Consider the following 18,323-nt stretch of genomic DNA (forward strand, 5'->3'; position numbering starts at 1 on the left):
AGGCTCAAATAAGAAATCAGCTGTTACAGAAATGTGTATTATTAATTGCCTGTCTAAGCCTGGTGGAATAGAAAGGTTTTTAGCAGTTGTTTAAAAGTTGGCTCAGAAGGTGCCTGTTCCAGATTTATTGACAGAGTGTTCCACAATAGAAGCGCCATTTCTTGTTGCTGTCAAATGAGTCTCACCAACTCGGTGCATGACCAGTGATGCTCCTGCAGATTATTTCAGTGACTGAGCTGAGACATAAGGGTTCGGGTGGTCCCATAGAAACTTAGGTCCCTGGATCTAAGTTTTCAATACAATACAAGGACCCTGAACCTGCCTCAGTAGCAGATGTAAAACAACATTTCGGTAAGCCTCTCCTCCTGTTCAGTTTCCAAATAATTCTCTTAGCACACCTTCTGATGTGAACAATACATTTAGAGTCGATAATGAATTATATCTAAGACTAATGTTTTGGCAGTTGTGAAGTCCCACCCAAATGTAAACACTGTATAATGTGACTGGCTCTAATCTGTCAACGTAAACTCTAGATAGGGGGAATCCTGGCCCTGAAGGAGCGTGAGACCCTGAGGAGTCTACTGGACGTTCTCTTATTTGGCTATCTCTACTACATGGCCTTGGATTGCTCAGCTCTGTTGCAATTTATCAGGAACACTTCTTTATCTTGGCGTTACCCCTAGTGGAGGCATCATTCTTCTTAAACTCCCTCAGATTTGTAGAAGTTCCAGCTCTGGGCCTTCATGCTGATTCAGAAGGGAGTCTCTTGGTTCTGGAGTTAAGATTCAGGAAATGTTAATAGCGAGGACAGATCAGGAGGTATGATAGCAGCAGTTCAGGGTGGGGTGGGAAGAAGTCATTTGTTATCTTTATGTGATTTCTTATCTGCCCTTCTTCATAAGGTCCCAGGGCAGGTTTACAGCAATGTAATATACATTTTAAAAAAGCAACAACCAGAGAAAACAGTTCCATTTTAAAAGAAGAAGAAGAAGAACCATTGCAGCTGGAACAGAAGAGTATAAAGTCAGTGGAGGAGTTGGGAAAAACAAAACAAAGTACCTTAACCATCAAAGGCCAGGGTGTATGTGTTCAGCATACAGCAAAAGCTATACGAGAAAAATGTTAGACACACCCACCCCTCTGTGGGAAGGCAGTTCCTCAATTTAGGGCTGTCACGGAGGGGGAAACCCTCCCAGGCTGCCATTGCTCAGACTTTTGATGATGTCAGAACTACTAAGAGAGCCCCCTTTGCCAGTCTTGAGAAGCGATAGGGATGGAAGCAGCTTTTTGAGTATTCGGGATCTAAGGCTTTAAGGCTTTAAACACCAATGTGAGCACCTTGGATTTGGTATGGGAGCAAACTGGCTGTTTTAAAATCAGGGTTATGTGAGCTCTAAATGGAACCCTGGGCAGTAACCTGTGTTTTGGACCAGTTGACTCTACCAAATTAAGTCTGGAATGGCAGCCCCGTGAGGAGTGCATTGCAATAGTCAGTTCTGGGGGCTGTGTGGAGTTCAGTGGCCAAGTCCTCTCTGCCCAGGAGGGACCACAGTTGGAAAAGCAGCTATAGCTGGAAATCAGCACTCCCAGCCCCTAAAACCACCTGAACCTCCATTGACAGTGTTGGATACAGGCGCATCCCACAAGATGTGGACTTGTTCATTCCAGAGGAATGCATCCCCATTCAGAATAGGCAGGCTCTGCACCTCCCATACTTGAAAACAGAGAACATCTTATTAGGATTTACGTAGCTTCAATTTATTGGCCCGCATCCAAATGTACTAGCCCCCTTGAAATGAGCATCAGAAGCAAGGGAGGTGGTGCATCCAGAAAGCAGAAGAAATACATTTGTGGGGGCAGATAAGAGATGTGTAGTGTAAACGAGGAAGGACAAGACAACCATTCCCTGGAAATGTATTTCTTCTGGTTAATGTAAGGCTATTCTATTCCCATCGTTATTCATGAGTGCTGACTTGCAGAATTGACTGCCAGCTATTGACATTGCGTTGTGTTATCTTCCTGGAATGCATCTGCAGAAATTGAAACACAAAAATGCTAACCAGGCCTCTCCTTATCTTGTGAAATCTGCTAGGAGCTCAGACTGCAGGACTGTGATGCGTGCATTTAAAAGATGGAGAGTACAACAACTAAAACATGGAAATTTCTCTCAGAGGACTTGCCAGTTCTAGTTAGCACATCTGTTAAACTAAGTGTGATATCTAAATGGTCCACTCTGAGTTCATTTATTTGAATGAGTCTAGCCCAACACCACCAAAAGGATTGGCAAAATGCTGGCAACTCTAATTACAGTACTGGGTTTCAGAGAGCTGCAAATCCCAGCAAAAAAAACTTGCTGGGTGACCTTGGGCTAGTAGCTGTTTCTCAGCCTAATCTACCCACAGGGTTGCTGCAAAGATAAACCACCGTGAGCTCCTTGGAGGAAAAGTGGGATGTAAATGTGTGACAGCCCCTACACTTTAGAACTTCCTGCCTATTGACATCAGGCAAGTGCCTCAGCTGTATGCTTTTTGGCATGTGCCTAAAATGTTTTTGTTTAGGCAATTCTATACAGACATATAGAACTTACTGTCAAATAAATAAATAAAACACATGTAACACTTGCTGTGTGAGCATTTTGAGCTTTCTCAGTTACTAAAACATTTGAGCAAAATATGTTGAATGGCCCAAAGGTTACAGAGTGGCATCAGCACATAAAGGAGATTATACAATGAAAACTTGTTTGGCACACCAAAATTCCAGGTTGAGTCAAAATGCAGCATTTAGCACACTGGTTACCAGGGATCACATAGAATGCTTGGCGTTACTACGTACAGGTTAAGTGCAATTCTGCCACCCAGTGGAAAGCTGAGATTCCGTAACATTTTAAAATAGTTATCAGTTTCTTTTCAGATTTTTGTGAGCAACAGCAGGGTATCATTGTTGCACAGAGGTCAGAGCCACAGATTCTTTGATCAAAGAAAACCCTGTTTTTGTTTTGCAGAGTTTTCGTGGGGACGAATATATACAATTGCCCTGCCCCCTCATCTGTTTAGCTTGAATGGTGGCTTTCTGACCATAGGAGATCATTTCTGCTGTGAAATAAGTAGCAGTGCGTATGCTGTTTCTGTCCCACTACTCCACTGGTTATACATCTTATAATGAATGTTTGCGTTTATTCATCTTTCCTATTGAGATTCTCTGTGCTGTGCATGTTTCCAGGAACTGGTAAAATGCTCCTGTTTCCATTTTGTTTAATACATGAACCAAAAATGCCCAATTATGGCTCATGTCACAAAGGAATGTGGAATGCCTCACCCTACATGAGATTGGCTGCCGTCTGTACCACTGTTTTTTCATTAACTAGATTCTCAGAATTAAATCAATTTTGAAACTTGGCTTCCTCCCAAGTAAGCATGCATAAGATTCCATTTTACTTTTTCAGAAAATTTGTTGATATTCCTGCTGATTCAGTTGGTTATTTTAGCTATTGCTCTGTAGTTGGATTAATGCTTTTATTGTTGTTTGCCATTTGTATTCCTTTTGATATTTCTAGTTGTGCAAGATGTCTTCAGTGCGTCCAAGAAAGGCAGAATGTTTTGGTTTTTTTCCCTAGGCAATAAGGCTATAGTCTGGAAACTACTTACCTTGGGAGTAAGCCTCGCTAAATTCAGTACTTCTGATTAGGATTATAAAGCAATTAAAGAGCAGTCGCTGCTGCTATTTCTGCCCTTCTTGTTATGCTAATTTAGCTCCTAAAGAAAGACAATTCCTTTCCATGCTTGATCTTGACTGAAACCGATTCAGTAACATTTAATTGCTCAGATATTCTAGTCCAGCAGTTCCTCCCTGGACCTTTCCTTTGAAAAAATTAAAACATACTGTTTTGTACAGGCAGTTTCTTATTTCCCACGCCACTTTATTTAGTAATATACCCCCGATTGTGCGTTTAATAATTTAGGTCGGAGCAAGGGATCTCCAAGCACACTTCATTGCTTAAGACCGCTTGTTTTTTGGGATTGCTGAGCATTAAGGAAACTTCGTGTAAGGGGGAGAGCAAGTTCTGCTTCAATGTCCAGAATAGGCAAAGAAGGCAATTCTTAAAAAAAAAACCTGTGTTTTTATTATTATTTAAAATTTATTATTATTCCTTATTCGACGAAATAAGCAAGGAGCCTGGTCAATAACTACTGCCACAAAGACGTCCGCGGCGGACGCCAAAGCTCCCCTCGAAGCGGCCCCATGAGGGCAGAAGGCGGAACGCTTCGACCCCGCCCCTCCTCCCAGCATGCTCTGCGCCATGTGCGCGCGCACCACCTTCCGTTAGCTAAGATGGCGGCGCCCGCGCTACGAGGCGGCCGCCGTTGGCTTTTCGGCCTGAGGGCCGCTTCGCCCCGGCTCCAGGCACCTGGGGGACGGCGGCAGTCCCACGACCAGCGGCCGCGGGCTCCGGCCAAGGGTCTCTTAGCGGCTCAGCTCGAGCGGGGCCTGTTCCAGGAGATTTTCCCGCCCCAAGCCGCCCAGGAGCAGCTCCCCGGGTTGTTGGAGGCGGGCCGCCTTCCCGTCACGGCCTACTGCGGCTTCGACCCGACGGCCGACTCGCTGCACGTCGGGCACCTGCTGGCGGTGCAGGGCCTGCTTCACTTCCAGCGCGCGGGCCACAACGTGGTAGCCTTAGTGGGCGGCGCCACGGCGCGCCTGGGAGACCCCAGCGGCCGCGCGGAGGAGCGCGAGGTCCTCCCGGAGGAGCGCGCGCGGGATAACGCGGCCTCTCTCCGCCGGGGGCTCCAGAGGCTCTTCGACAACCACCGCGAGCTCTTCTGGAGCGGGGAAGGGACTCGCCTGGGCCGCGCCGCCGTGCTGGACAACGCCAGCTGGCTGGAGCGCGAGCCCGTGGTGGGGTTCCTGTGCGCCGTCGGGGGCCACCTGCGCATGGGGACGCTGCTGAGCAGGCAGAGCTGCAAGGCCCGCCTGAGCAGCCCCGGCGGCATGGGGCTGGCCGAGTTCCTGTACCCGGCGCTGCAGGCCTACGACTTCCTGCACCTGCACCGACACCACGGCTGCCGCATCCAGCTGGGAGGAGCGGACCAGATGGGCAACATCATGTCCGGACACGACCTCGTATCGAAGTACGAGATAAGGGGGGGGGGGGAGGCCTGCATTTGGAGTGCGCTCACCCCACGCTCAAGGTGGGGTAGCTGGATGGAGGAGAGGTTATTGCGGAGCAGTAGCTTACATACCTAATCAATAGGGACAGGTGCGCTGCAAGTGAAGAGGCGTGGGGAGGGCAGAGGGAAAGCAAGCCGACAAAGCCAAGGATCCGTTCTCAACAAATAGTTGTTCATGTAACAATTGGAGCAGTTAGGAACCTAAAAAGAGCCTGCTGGATCCTGATCCAGCAAGCCCCATCTTGTCTGGCATCCTGTTATCAATAGTGGCCAATTAGATCCCTGTGGGAGGCAAGAAGCTCCTGATTGAGCTGGTCTTTTAGCAGAGCTGATGAAGTGGGCCCAGGTCTTGGAGCTACTCTTAAGCTAAACTTGAAGGAATTGACTTTGCCTTCCACCTCACCTACTGCAGCAGCCTGATGGAACAGCTGCTGCTGAAGGACACTTGAGAGAAACAGTTGGGAGCCCCTGTTGAGAGTTGATTCATTTTTTCATGTGTAATCGTTATTTTACAAAAATGTTCATACACTGAGTCAATAAAACAGTTCACTTAGATATAGACATATGAGAGGCATTTTTTGGAAGTATTTTTTACCATTTTTCAAATTAAAGAATTGGAAATTTGAGGGGATGGAAAACTCTAGTGTACTTCTTTGAAATAACAAGCCCCTCAGAGTAATTTCTGATCTTTATTAATTATATTTATAAACTGTCCATCTAAGGTCTCTGGAGCAATTACATAGACAGAAGCATAATAATTGTAATATGATTTCTGTGTAATATAAACATGTACAACTTGAATCCAGAGATTGGGTTTTGTTGTTTTCTGGTATTTGATATGCAGTCAGGAGAAGAAACAAGCAGTATTGCATAAAGTTACTATACAGCAGGATTGCGTCTTACGTGGGGGTTACGTTGGTTTTTTTGCAGGGAGGGGTAGCGTGTAAAGCTGAAATTGCATATACAGTGATACCTCAGGTTACATACACTTCAGGTTACAGACTCCACTAACCCAGAAATAGTACCTTGGGTTAAGAACTTTGCTTCAGGATGAGAACAGAAATCATGCTCTGGTGACGCTGCGGCAGCGGGAGGCCCCATTAGCTAAAGTGGTGCTTCAGGTTAAGAACAGTTTCAGGTTAAGAACGGACCTCTGGAACGAATTAAGTACTTAACCCAAGGTACCACTGTAGTCAAAACAGCCCCCGGAACTGTCCCTGAATGGGCAATTTTATCTTCCAGTGTCAGTGTGAGATCTCTTGGAACCAGGGTGATGGCCTTCAGAGCCCATGCAAGAGTCTCCCAGAGCCCAGTAAGTGAGACAGAGAGCTTAAAAGCTCCTTCCATGCCAAAAAGTTCTTAAGCTCTCTGCCTTGCATGCATTTAATTTGTGCAGTTGCAGCTCGCTGGCTGTATAGCTGAGATGGAATCCATAAAAGCTGTGGGCCCACCCTGCCCTGGTATAGGTATGTTTGGCAATTCAGCATACAGTAGGCTGCTGCTCCATCACTAGCACTAGATATATTGATAATTTGTTTTTGAATAACACTTAAGGCATTTCTACCTTTAAAATGAATAAATATGAGAAACAGTGCACTATTATGTTAAGTTCCCATGGTGACATCTTTTATGGAAGTGTTACATCTCTTGCTCAGCAGGTACAGCACACACCCTTCTCACAGAAGGTCCCATCATTGGTTCCCTCTACTTCTAGTTAGAAAGTTATTGGGTAACTGTACTTGAAAAGGTTACATGAGACTTTGAAACCTGCTTCTAATTAACAGATGAATGGACCAGTGGTCTAACATTATAAAGTAGATTCATAGTTTTATATTCCTCTTATTTATTCATTTTTTGTTGTGAACTGTTTGAAGACCTATGCACAATAAGTGGCTAGCAAGTCTAACAAATACTATCTACCTTTCCCTAGAGTGACGCGGGTGGCGCTGTGGGTTAAACCACAGAGCCTAAGACTTGCTGATCAGAAGGTCGGCGGTTCGAATCCCCGTGACAGGGTGAGCTCCCATTGCTCGGTCCCTGCTCCTTGCAACCTAGCAGTTCGAAAGGACGTCAAAGTGCAAGTAGATAAATAGGTACCGCTCCGGCAGGAAGGTAAACGGCGTTTCCATGTGCTGCTCTGGTTTGCCAGAAGCGCCTTAGTCATGCTGGCCACATGGCTCCCTCGGCCAATAAAGCGAGATGAGTGCCGCAACCCCAGAGTTGGTCACGCTTGGACCTAATGGTCAGGGGTCCCTTTACCTTTATATGGTGGACATATTAACACCACATGGCCTCAGTCTGGAGGACTGTACCAGCATCACTTAGCTTCCATCAAAAAAAGAAAAAGGTTGATTTATCTTGAAAAGTCACCAGGTGGATGCTTGATATCATTATGCAGTAGACTGTCCAATCTAATTTATTTAATTTCCCCTTTAGTATCAGCTTTTTATGGCCAGTGCTTGTTTAAAGTATTTCTTGGAGGCAGTCTAACATTCAAGGCCTAGGGGTATTAAATGAACTAGTCAACCAAAATATCATATAACTTAGGTCTGAGTAATACTTGTGCCATTACTAGTTCCTTCAAGAGGGGGCATGTATCTGCGCATGACATGTTGGGGCTCTGGGCTGTCAAGAGCGCTAAAAGAACTGGGCATAAAGAGGCAAGTGACTGATGGGAGAGGAGAGTTCATTGTGTAAGCAGATTAACAGATTTTTGACAGGTAGCTGATGCCTTCTGTTGTAGAAATGTTTGTAGGTCTTGAAATTAAATGTGTACCGTGTTCTGTTGACAAGTAACATAACTTAAGTATTGTAATTTGTTTCCTATTAGGGTGACAGGCGAAGATGTATTTGGAATAACGGTGCCTCTTGTTACAAGTACCACTGGAGATAAATTGGGGAAATCTGCTGGCAATGCAGTTTGGCTAAACAGAAATAGGACCTCTCCCTTTGAGTTATATCAGTACTTTGTCAGACAGCCAGATAGCGCTGTTAAAAGGCAAGTACGTTTCTTATCGATCTATGCGAATTACTGTTCTAGAACAAAATGACTGCTTTGCTAGTGTGTGGTAGTGGTTAGCATCAGATGGAAAATGGGAAAACTCAGGTTCAAAGCCACACCAAATCATCTTAGGCCAGCCACACACTCACCTAATCTACCTTCCAGGATTGTCATGACTCAAATGGGGGTAAAAACTATATATGCCATATTGAGTTCCTTTGGCAAGAGGTGGGGCATAAATTAAAATTTAGAATATATATGCAAAAGGGTCCAATCTAGCCCAGGCTAAAAATAACTAATGCAGCACTCAAAATGTGTCCAAGGTTTTAGAGGTTTGTTAGCAAAAAAATGTTATTAACCTTGCATAAACAATAACGTATTATCTGCTTTCCATCAGTGTTAGAAACAGATATGAAAACTAGGAGCTAAATGGCACCTTACACCTAGGTTATGGGCACAATAGTGGAATGTCTAGGCACGCTTTTTTATCACAAGAATACAAGGCTGAAAATGAATGAACTGTAGCTAAAATATTGTGTTCATTTTTCACATGGTCTAGTCCTTCCCCTGCCCCCCCCAAAAAAAAACATTCTTAAGAGGATCTCTTCTCCAGTCTTCGGAGAGTAGCTGGAAGTGGGGAGGCAGAAAAAGGCCATCCTTTCCTTTCATTCTGCAGTTTTAATCCAAAATCTTAGGCACAGTATTGCTCCCAGAGCTCAGAAACTGCTCGTACTAATGAAATTCCCTGTCGCAAAAGGTGCCTAGAACAATGGAAGTTTTGAACACTGAATTATATTATAAAACCTGCATATGGTGTTCTTCAACATTTTTATTAAGTCCCAAAATACTCTGAGGTTCTGCTACATCTTTGACCGCCTCTGATTTTACTGTGCAGAGGGCTTGTGCTGTTGTACTGGTGCAAGAAATAGTCGTGTCAATATCCTAAGCACATATTGTTACTGTAAAAACAATACAAAGTTACTCTTTAAGACTTTGGTTGGTTTTGCAAAAACTAGACTGACACAGACACCCCTCTGTATATTGTTCAGAAGACTTAGATTCAGTATTTTCAGTTTTTAAAAAAGCAAACATAAAAATGCATTTTTGTTTTTACTTGGTCATTAACAAGATTATGCTACTACTTTAATATTTTAAAAATTTACGTAATCTAAAGCATGGATTGAGGGGCTGAAATTAGTGTATATCTGCATTGTCTGTTACAGGAGCAAAATGTGGCTCTGAAGGCAGTCTTGTATAGGGAAAATTTTAATGTTCAATGTTGTATCATGTTTTAATTTGTTAGACGCCACCCAGAGTGGCTGGGGTAACCCAGTCAGATGGGGGGCATATAAACAATAAATGATGATGGTGGCTATTTTCCCTTTAAGGTATCTGAAGCTTTTCACTTTCCTCCCTCTTCCGGAAATCCAACACATTATGGAAATGCATGCTAAAGAGCCTGAGAAGTGGGGGCCCCAGAAACGGCTTGCTGCTGAAGTAACTAAGCTTGTTCATGGGAAAGCAGGTCTGGATTCTGCTAAGAGGTAAAGGGAGACTTAGGCTGTCAATATGTTTATTTTTGGACCAAAATGTTAATGGAAACGCAAACAGGAAATTTCAGCTTTGCAAAGATGCAGAATTTACAGAGGAGTCTTCTAAATTGCTAACATTGATAAAAGCTACTTCTGCAAGTCTTGGTCATAATGTAAATATTGATTATTCTTTTTATTTTATTTTTAAAAAAAACCAGGTGCACAAGGGCTCTTTATTACAGTGACGTAACAGCACTAGAGACTATGTCTGACCAAGAGCTTCAAGAACTCTTCAGGGAAGCACCATATGTTGAGTTGATGCTTGAACCTGGGACAACAGTACTTGATTTGTGTCGGAAAGCGAATGCTATTGTAGATGGACCAAGGGGGTAAGTTAATATTTACATATTCTGCAGCATTAATTCTGTAGCTGCTTAGTCTAGAAACAAGCTTCAAGCTTATCTGTGTTTCTACTTAGTAGGCAGCCTCACTGTGTGAGACAGCCTTCCTGGTGAGGCTGCATCTCTTACCTGACCTCCCTCTGGCCAAATTGCCACTGGGTACCATGACCAGAGGGGGTGTAGTACATATCTGATGAAGATCCAATATGGTACTTCTGCTGCCACCTCCTCTTCCCCTCTCCTGTCACAGTATGCAGCAGGAGTTCAACTGTCTGCTATTGCCTGTATGCCTGTGGCTGAGTGAGTTTCTACCCTAATTTGTCATCACTGACAGCTTTAAACTATTGTAAGGTGGTCTAGCTCTAGCCATGTCATTGACTGTACAATTTATTTTTTCAAGGTATCGTGACATAACAAGTGGTGGAGTTTCTATAAACCACATTAAAGTAACTGATCCCGATGCTGTTCTTGTTCTTGGACAACATATCCTCAATAATGGCTTGTCACTCCTTAGAATTGGAAAAAGAAACTACTATGTTGTGAAATGGCTTCAGTTGTCACACGAAGAACAAAAATGCTGAGGTTCTTTTCAAGTATGCTATGAGTGCATTTTACTTCATGGACTGAGAACACACACCAAACAACTCGCAAGAACTGTGGTGTGAATTGCTTTTTCTCACTGTGTGAGACTTGGTATCGTCTAGAAATTGGATGGCATCTTAATTCGTACTTAAATCATGAAACGAGGAGGAACTCTATGGTACAATGCAGAGTCTATCCAAAGAACGCAACCGTTGAAATACGCATTGGTTATAAAACGTTTGTCTACAATAAAGGTAACTAAATTAATCCTGAAAGTTATTATTACTTGCATTGTTAGTGTGTTAAGGATGTGAATGGTAGTAAATGTGACACAAGAACCCATTTCCGTTTGAAGTAGTGACAAGCCAGGCAGCTAGCTCCTGAGCCCACAGATAACCTAATCTTAATTGTTTTTAATGGGTTTTAACTTTTTAAAACCAAGTTATTTTATCAACTATTTTATGTTCTGGAAGCTGGAGGACAGAAGAGTATGGCACTGTAATGCCAACAGCAATTAGGTTTTAATAAGACATAAGAATCAATTTTTTATCCTAAACAATATAGTGCTTGTTTCATTACACAGTGGAACTTTCTGCTTTGTAATCAAGCTGTTTTTGAGCAAAACATGGGCTGGGGTCGATGCCTTGAGGTTGCTCTACGATGAATGTATATGGAGATTATGCTCCCATGTAGCAGGTAATGGAGTGTGGGATTTGTAACTCAGGGTGTAATTTATCTTTCTAAGGATAGTACAGATGTCCAGCAGATCTAAAAGCTGTTCTTACAACATGCAGATTGGACTAGATGACCCTCACAGTTCCTTCCAACTGCAGTTCTACGATTCCCAGCTAATAGGAAGTTCCTTATGTTTTAAGCAAAGTATAGTTAATGTAGGTCTACTGCCTCAGGGTTACAGTATGTATACCCTGTGAACAGTTGGGCCTCTGATCCAATAGTGGTTTTGTCCAGTCTGCCATAGTAGGTAGAAGCTCCCTACCTCAAAAATTTGGGTTGAATTTTACACGTTTAAATAACACCTATTGAAAGAGGCTGCTTGTACAAATGAGTTAGCTGGTGAACTTCACACCTTCTGAAAATTATTGTAGCTATTTAACTTGACATAGTGACCCCTTAGCCATTAGCAACTGTCTCAGCAAGTGAAGTTAAAAACTGACCATATTTTAAAATGTGGTTTATTGATGTAAAACTGTCGTTTCTACACAATCATCTTTATTTACAAAAGTAACTACATACAACTGATGCTGGATAAACTACCCTTCAGTCTACATAGGTAAATGTTCTTTCAGTTCACTTATGCATTTTCAATTCTAAATTGGACTTGACAGTGATTTTTTAAAATACGTACAGCTGTGTCGTTCCATTGCCTTAGATATAGAAGCCTAAAAGGCAGGATGAAAATCACTCTAAATGCAGTCACACACCCCCACACACCCTGATGACTCAAAGTGCATAATATAGTACATAGCATGCTAACCTTGTAGAAACGTGGTTTGTTCAATCCTGTGCAAGCAATACTGAAAGTGCTAGTACAGCAGTGGCATTAGTAACTGCCATTTTAAATATATTCACAGCTGCTGATATTACTTGAAACTATGTGAGATTGAAATGGTCTATTCGAAAACTTCATGGCAATATGAAGAGATTTTCTAGTGAAGACTGACTGGCTTGCCCTTTAAAACCTTAGCGATCACAATTCAGATGGAGCAGGGCTTGGGAACTTTTTGGTCCCCAAAGCTGCATTTCCTCTCATCTCTCTGGGAGCTGCATGCCACATGTGGCTATGGTGACCGCTGCAAACATAGAACATGGTCCTGCACCCCCCAAAAAAATACCGCTGAAGGAATGTGTGATGTTGGAGAATGTGGGTTAAGCTTCCATCAAGAACATCACTGCAATAGTTTTGACAAACACGGTTGCGAGTCAGTAGAAAGTGTTTGTGTGGCTTGTAGGCTGGTGGGCTGGCAGTTCCCTGCTCCTTGTGTAGTTTAGTATTTTTTAGGGCAAGATTGCCTTTAGGAATTCTTTCAAGGGGTAGTAATCCACAGATGATCTATATACTCAGCATCTTGTTGAACATTGGCATGTGCTTCAAAATCCATGGTTATCACAGAAGTGTCATAAATTGAAACAATATTGAGGCTGAAAAGGTTAAGTTTCCACCGTAAGACTTAATTCCCCACCTCTGTACCACCCTGAAGTCTGATGGGGGGCAGTGAGGTTATAAGTAATAAATAAATAAGCAATATATTAATGTGAGGAACCTTTTACTGGCTGAAAGCTGTATCCTGATGTCCACATGCCAGTGATGAATACAGCAAATGGGGGCAGAGCAACAAATGTAATTATAAATTTTAGTTTTTTACAGTCATTTCTACATATGTCCCCTCTATCCTCCATCCAGGCAACCAAGAACCGTATCTGAATTCAAGGACCCATTCCAGCTATGCAAAAATGTTCAGGGTGCAAGGCCAGTGACCAGTGTGGCTTGGGAAAGAATTATGAGGGTCACATAAGGGGGCCTAGGCTGTGGTTCACCATACATGGTAACTATTTGCACATTACTGTACCTCTGATATCCAGCAAGCAAGGATATATGTTGAATCCCACTTCCATGGGACAGTGCTCATTGGTTTCACCAGGCCATGTCTTAATGTGTCTGGCAAAATCAATACCTTTTAAAACAGTGGATGAGACAGGCTAAATTAGAACTCATAGTAATTTGACATTACTCAGAATTAATTCTTAGTTATCTTTCTTTTATCTTTTGACAAATTTATCACTCAAACATCCTCTATAGGCCTTTAACCATTGCAGGTCAGCAACCTTGTTAATTTATACCAGATGTTGCTGAACTTCCAACACCCATTGGTCCTAGCAAGCACAGCCAGGGATGGTGAATGTTGTAGCTAGTAACATCTAGTGGACCAAAGGCCCCCACACCTGATACTTAGTGACTTCTGGAAGTTTTCACCTTTACAGGTTAATTCTTTAATGAAACATGATCACATCAATCTAGATATATACCCCCATCAGTAGAGTGTTCTTGTTTCATGTCCTAAATTACTTTAGCCCATTCTTCCTTCTACCCACCACTCAACAGCACTTCATGGGTACTGGGTATCCTTACCCCTCTCACTGGACTGGGTTTCCCTTTAGTTAGTCTTACTTTTTTGTATTTCTGCAAACATAGGAGTTCTCCCACCCATGCTGCCCACTTGGGTATGGGGTGGTGCCATTTTGGTTACTTAAGTGACAGCATTCTTGCCTGAAGAACAGCAATAGAGGGAATGAGGGCACTAGGTACAGGTTCACTGAACTTAGTAGGAGGTTAACATACCCCTCAGGAGGCTGACTTAAGTACCATCATGCCACAGATTTGCCAAAGCATCAGAAGTGATCTTTAAAGCATGATTTTATTTTCAATATTCTTGCTGTATATATGATTTTTGAGGAGGGTTCCAAGTGCCTGCACCCTTAAAGGCACCATCTCAAATACGGTATGTTTAAATATACTGGAAGGGGAAGAAGAGAGAAATAGCATGTTTTCAAACTGCTACTGAACATTCTCATTTAATGTCCAATACCTTTTGTCTCAAGTATAAGCTGAGTTTACTCTTTTCAGCCTGTTGTGTAAGGACTGAGTGGATAAAATCCTGTACACAATGTGTGAAGGCCAAGGGTTTATTTTTTTTCCACAAGTACACATGTTGAGGAAGGCAATATCTACTTAGGATATGCACCTCACAGCAATCTAAAAACATAGTTCTTCCAACGTAACACATATTTCCCTTCCATGCAGGAAAAATGTGTGTGAGCAGGTGTACTGTGCGTTAAACATAAACTTACAAAATCTTCAGGAACTAAAGTGTCATTACTGTCGATTTTGGTGACTATGGCAGACAATCAAGCAAGTTACCACCAACAACTAAGATGAAAGAAGCTCAGAAACAGTAATGGTTTGGGACCATTGAATTAGTCTAAAGGCCAGCTGCTTTTACATCAATATTTTCTAAAGTTTCTTTACTTTTCACAATGATTTAGGAGAAACCTGATCTGCAACAGTACCTTTTAATATTGCTGCTTTGTTAGTCTGGAACTCTACAAGTGGATAGTCCACGGGTTTTGGTCCCAGACATGAGGATTCTTCAAATTCTGATTACTTCTTTGTTGATAACGCTTCTTAGCAGAATCTCCACTTACTCCAGATTTATCTAGCTAAAGGACAAAAATAGCCAATGCGTTTTGGAAGTTAGCCAGATATTTCTTTTAAGGTTCTAAAACATGAGGGTACACATTACACAGTTTATAAGGCAGTATTTCTACTGTGCTGTTTATCTGTTTGAGACTTTAGAGTGCATGCAATTAAATTCATCTTAAAGAAAATATCGTGGTGTCCTTTCTTCATGGTTGAAAAACCTATATTGCAAAACCAGCTTAAAAGGCTACATCACAATACTACACTGTTCATCCTATCCACAGGCAACTCATTTAGCAAGCCAGGCACTGGAATTTTTACATGGTTCTTTCCTTAAGTTCAGTCCAGTCCAATTCCTCACAGGAGAACAGACCTTGGTCTTTGCACCAGGAAACTAGTAAAGAAAATACATTGATTATATGAGACTTGTTTTGCAAGTACAGCATACTTTTCTGTCCGTAGAAAGCCAAACTGAATTGTCTTTATATGAGCAGATTTATACATACTGCAGTAAACATAGAAGTTCATAAGTATATATAATGCCTAGCAATTTTCAAGTCATCCGTTTCTTCATCCAGCTGGAGAAGCCCTTCACCAAAGGTGTGTCTCTCGAATCTCAGCAATAATATGACTGGCTCGCTGCAAGGCCTAGGACAAGAACAGAAATTGCTGAGATTTATACTTGTCAAATCACAGGCAGAAATAAACCACAAAAGTAATACAATAATAATCATTGGGGAATAATTAAGTGATGGCTGAATATGGTAGCACGAGGGGTGAGGCCAACAAAGCACTGACCTCTGCAAGATGCAAGACCTCACATGCTGCAAGATGCAGGGAAGATGGGTTGGTTTGGTTCATAAACCAAGCCAAAACACTGCTTATTTCTGATCATGTCTATAGCCAATGAACTTTGCACACAGTCCTATCTGGAAAAGGAATGGTATAAATTCTCATGACCTTAGCCAAAGAGTGCACTAACTAGATCTTAAATTTTGGGTGCAGTACAACTGCATCTTGTGCACATTTAACTTGCACAATTTCAACCCTACACAGTTGAAGGCCATCTGGTTGAAATCCCACAAGTTAAAAGTGAACCCGGCATATGGAAAGGGCCTTGCTTCCCAAGCAAGGCAGAGAGCTTTAAAGCTCTTTTTGTGCCACGTTCTTGCCTCTACGTGCCAGGTCTGGGATGCTCCCACAAGATCTCAGAGGAATTCAGATGGCCCCCATGAGCGCAGAAGCAGTTCCAAGGGTTTGTGTATGTGTTTTGGGATATATGCAGAACCCTTAGAACCAAACCCCCATGTAAGACACAATTGTGAGGCTCACAGTGGCAGAGTATGAAAATAACTAAACTATACTAGTGTACATAACAAAACTAACTTGGCTTGTTATAGACAAGGGACTGCAGTACCTGTAACATATCAGCTGCCTCCTTCCTCCGCTGAGCCATGTCCTCTGATTCAGTCAAAAGGTCGTCCAGCAATAAGGCTTTGTACAGCTGTCCTACTAGCTCACTCTGAAGAGAGTCTTTCACGTGGTTAACCAGAAAATGCATCACTGCTTTTGGCACACTGCAAGCAAGCAAGCAAACAAACAGATCAAGCACATAAACCAGGGAGCTAGGGGTTCTTTCTTAAATTTATATGCCACCCAATGATCACAGGGCAGATTACAACATAAAAACACAAAATACATAACAATGATTAATAACCTTCCCCCAAACACTTAAAAGACCATAGACTGTTTAACCATCAAAGGCCTGGTTGAAGAGGAATTATTTTTGTCTGGCACCTAAAAATATGTAATGAGGTGCCAGGTGAGCCTTCCTAGGGAGAACATTCCACAAGCAGGGAGCCACCACAGAAAAGGCCCGTTCTCACGTTGCCACCCTTCAGACCTCTCATGGAGGGGGCATATGAAGAATGACCTCAAGTGATGGTTGCAGGGCCCAGGTTAGTTCATATGGAAAGAGGCAGTCCTTGTATTGTGGTCCTGAGACTAGTCAAAACCAGCTGTTTGAATAGGGCCCAGAAGCCAAGTGGCAGCCAATACAGTTGGGTTAGGGTCAGTGCTATATGCTCAAACTGTTTTTCCTGGTGAGCAAGCTGGCTGCTGAATTCTGCAACAGCTGAAGTACCCAAACCATCTTCAGAGGCAGCCCAACGTATAACACATTGCAGCAATCTAGCCTACAGGTTACGAGTGTAGGTAACAGAAGTCAGACTACCCCTGTCCAGATAGGTGTGTAGCTAGAGCACCAGCCAAAGCTGGTATATGGCATTCCATGCTACTGAGGCCACCTCAGACTACTCTAAGCAGGCTCACTTAAATGAATGAACTTGTTACTTACATTCATTAATTTCAATGGATCTACTCTTGAGATAGACTAACATTGGTATTTATAACACATGGTTTTAGACTGAGTATCATTTGGTAATAAATTGGTTGTACGATACGTGTATTTTGTATTTACAGAATTTAGAAACAACAACCCTGAAGATAACTCACAATATAGCAACATTTGTTTCTGTGCTAAAGCACCAAAACACTAAAACCTCATGGTTATTTTTGTGAAACAGTCCGTTCGAACTGAAGTGCAGGAAAGAAACTACAAAGAGCCGTTCAACCATATTTATATTTTTAACAGTAAAAAATACTATCGGAATGAATAATAAAGCAATGAGAGGGTCAAATCCTGAAAAAGTAAGATCGCAAACCTGTCTTGTATGTTCTTCCTCACAATCAGGAAGTAGGATTTGATAAGGCGTTCAATCACCTCACAGTCTCGTTGCTCTCGGGCTGAAAGCTTGCGTGCAACAGGAACAGGCTGATGCAGGAAAAAGCAGAGTCAAAAATATTTCATGAGCCTGCAATTCCACTGGACTTCAAATAGGACAGTCAGGTTCAGACTGAACTACAAGAAGGTGGCAAATACACCTGGATTTTAGAGGTGGTTTCCATCTGGTGACATAACAATGCTAGCAAGTGTCAAAAGAATTTTTTTTTTTTTTAAACAGATTGTTAATATGAGGCTTTACAGATTAAAACCTTGGAGGTGACACAACATACCTGACTTTTGGGGGAAATGGTGGCATCATTGCTGTCACTTGTGAACAAGTCACAATAGATCCTAGGCCTTAAAAAAAGATGACATGCTGTTCTTTGCTGGAGTGAATGGACATTGTTCTTGAGAAATATGCCAGGTCTAAGAACACAGCTCCTCAAAATTGAGCTTTTTATTCTTTGTGTTTTTAAGAGCATGTTTCCAGCCCTTAATATTATAGAGTAAAGCTTATGGACATGACTACATTATCACTAACAAAGCCACAAACAGCCTGGGAAAACTCAAGCTACTCCATCCTACATATATTTCCTGTATAAACAGTGCATATCCTTGTTTAAAAATAACCCATGTCTCAC

General features: G+C 42.4%; 2 protein-coding genes and 1 pseudogene across 8 annotated transcripts in view; 2 read left to right on the forward strand and 1 right to left on the reverse strand.

Moving 5' to 3' along the window:
- Positions 1–18,323, forward strand: part of LOC309542042 (general transcription factor IIF subunit 1 pseudogene) — a 213,901-nt pseudogene that overhangs the window by 151,729 nt on the left and 43,849 nt on the right. The gene's annotated exons all lie outside the window — the stretch shown is intronic.
- On the forward strand, positions 4,315–17,610 carry YARS2 (tyrosyl-tRNA synthetase 2). Of its 3 annotated transcripts, XM_082240555.1 has the most exons (7): positions 4,315–5,126; positions 7,996–8,163; positions 9,555–9,710; positions 9,917–10,087; positions 10,500–10,908; positions 13,104–13,245; positions 17,379–17,610. In XM_082240555.1, the coding sequence occupies exons 1-5, from the start codon at positions 4,330–4,332 to the stop codon at positions 10,678–10,680; spliced, it is 1,473 nt and encodes a 490-aa protein (XP_082096681.1). In that variant the 5' UTR covers positions 4,315–4,329; the 3' UTR covers positions 10,681–10,908; positions 13,104–13,245; positions 17,379–17,610. The 3 variants fall into 3 exon arrangements, with proteins under 3 accessions (XP_082096681.1, XP_082096682.1, XP_082096680.1); XM_082240556.1 differs by lacking the exon at positions 13,104–13,245; XM_082240554.1 differs by lacking the exon at positions 17,379–17,610 and having other exon boundaries at positions 13,104–13,558.
- DNM1L (dynamin 1 like) overlaps positions 14,370–18,323 on the reverse strand; it is a 36,421-nt gene continuing 32,467 nt past the window's right edge. For all 4 annotated transcript variants that reach the window (XM_082240494.1, XM_082240497.1, XM_082240495.1 and 1 more), the window contains 3 exons: positions 17,621–17,730; positions 16,315–16,474; positions 14,370–15,545 (listed from right to left, as the gene is read on the reverse strand). In XM_082240494.1, the coding sequence (XP_082096620.1) occupies positions 15,489–15,545; positions 16,315–16,474; positions 17,621–17,730 (327 nt within the window). In that variant the 3' untranslated portion in view covers positions 14,370–15,488. The remainder of the gene's footprint in view (positions 15,546–16,314; positions 16,475–17,620; positions 17,731–18,323) is intronic.

This window comes from Podarcis vaucheri (genome assembly GCF_965113315.1).
Source record: "Podarcis vaucheri genome assembly, chromosome: 10".
In the NCBI taxonomy this organism is placed as follows: domain Eukaryota; kingdom Metazoa; phylum Chordata; class Lepidosauria; order Squamata; family Lacertidae; genus Podarcis; species Podarcis vaucheri.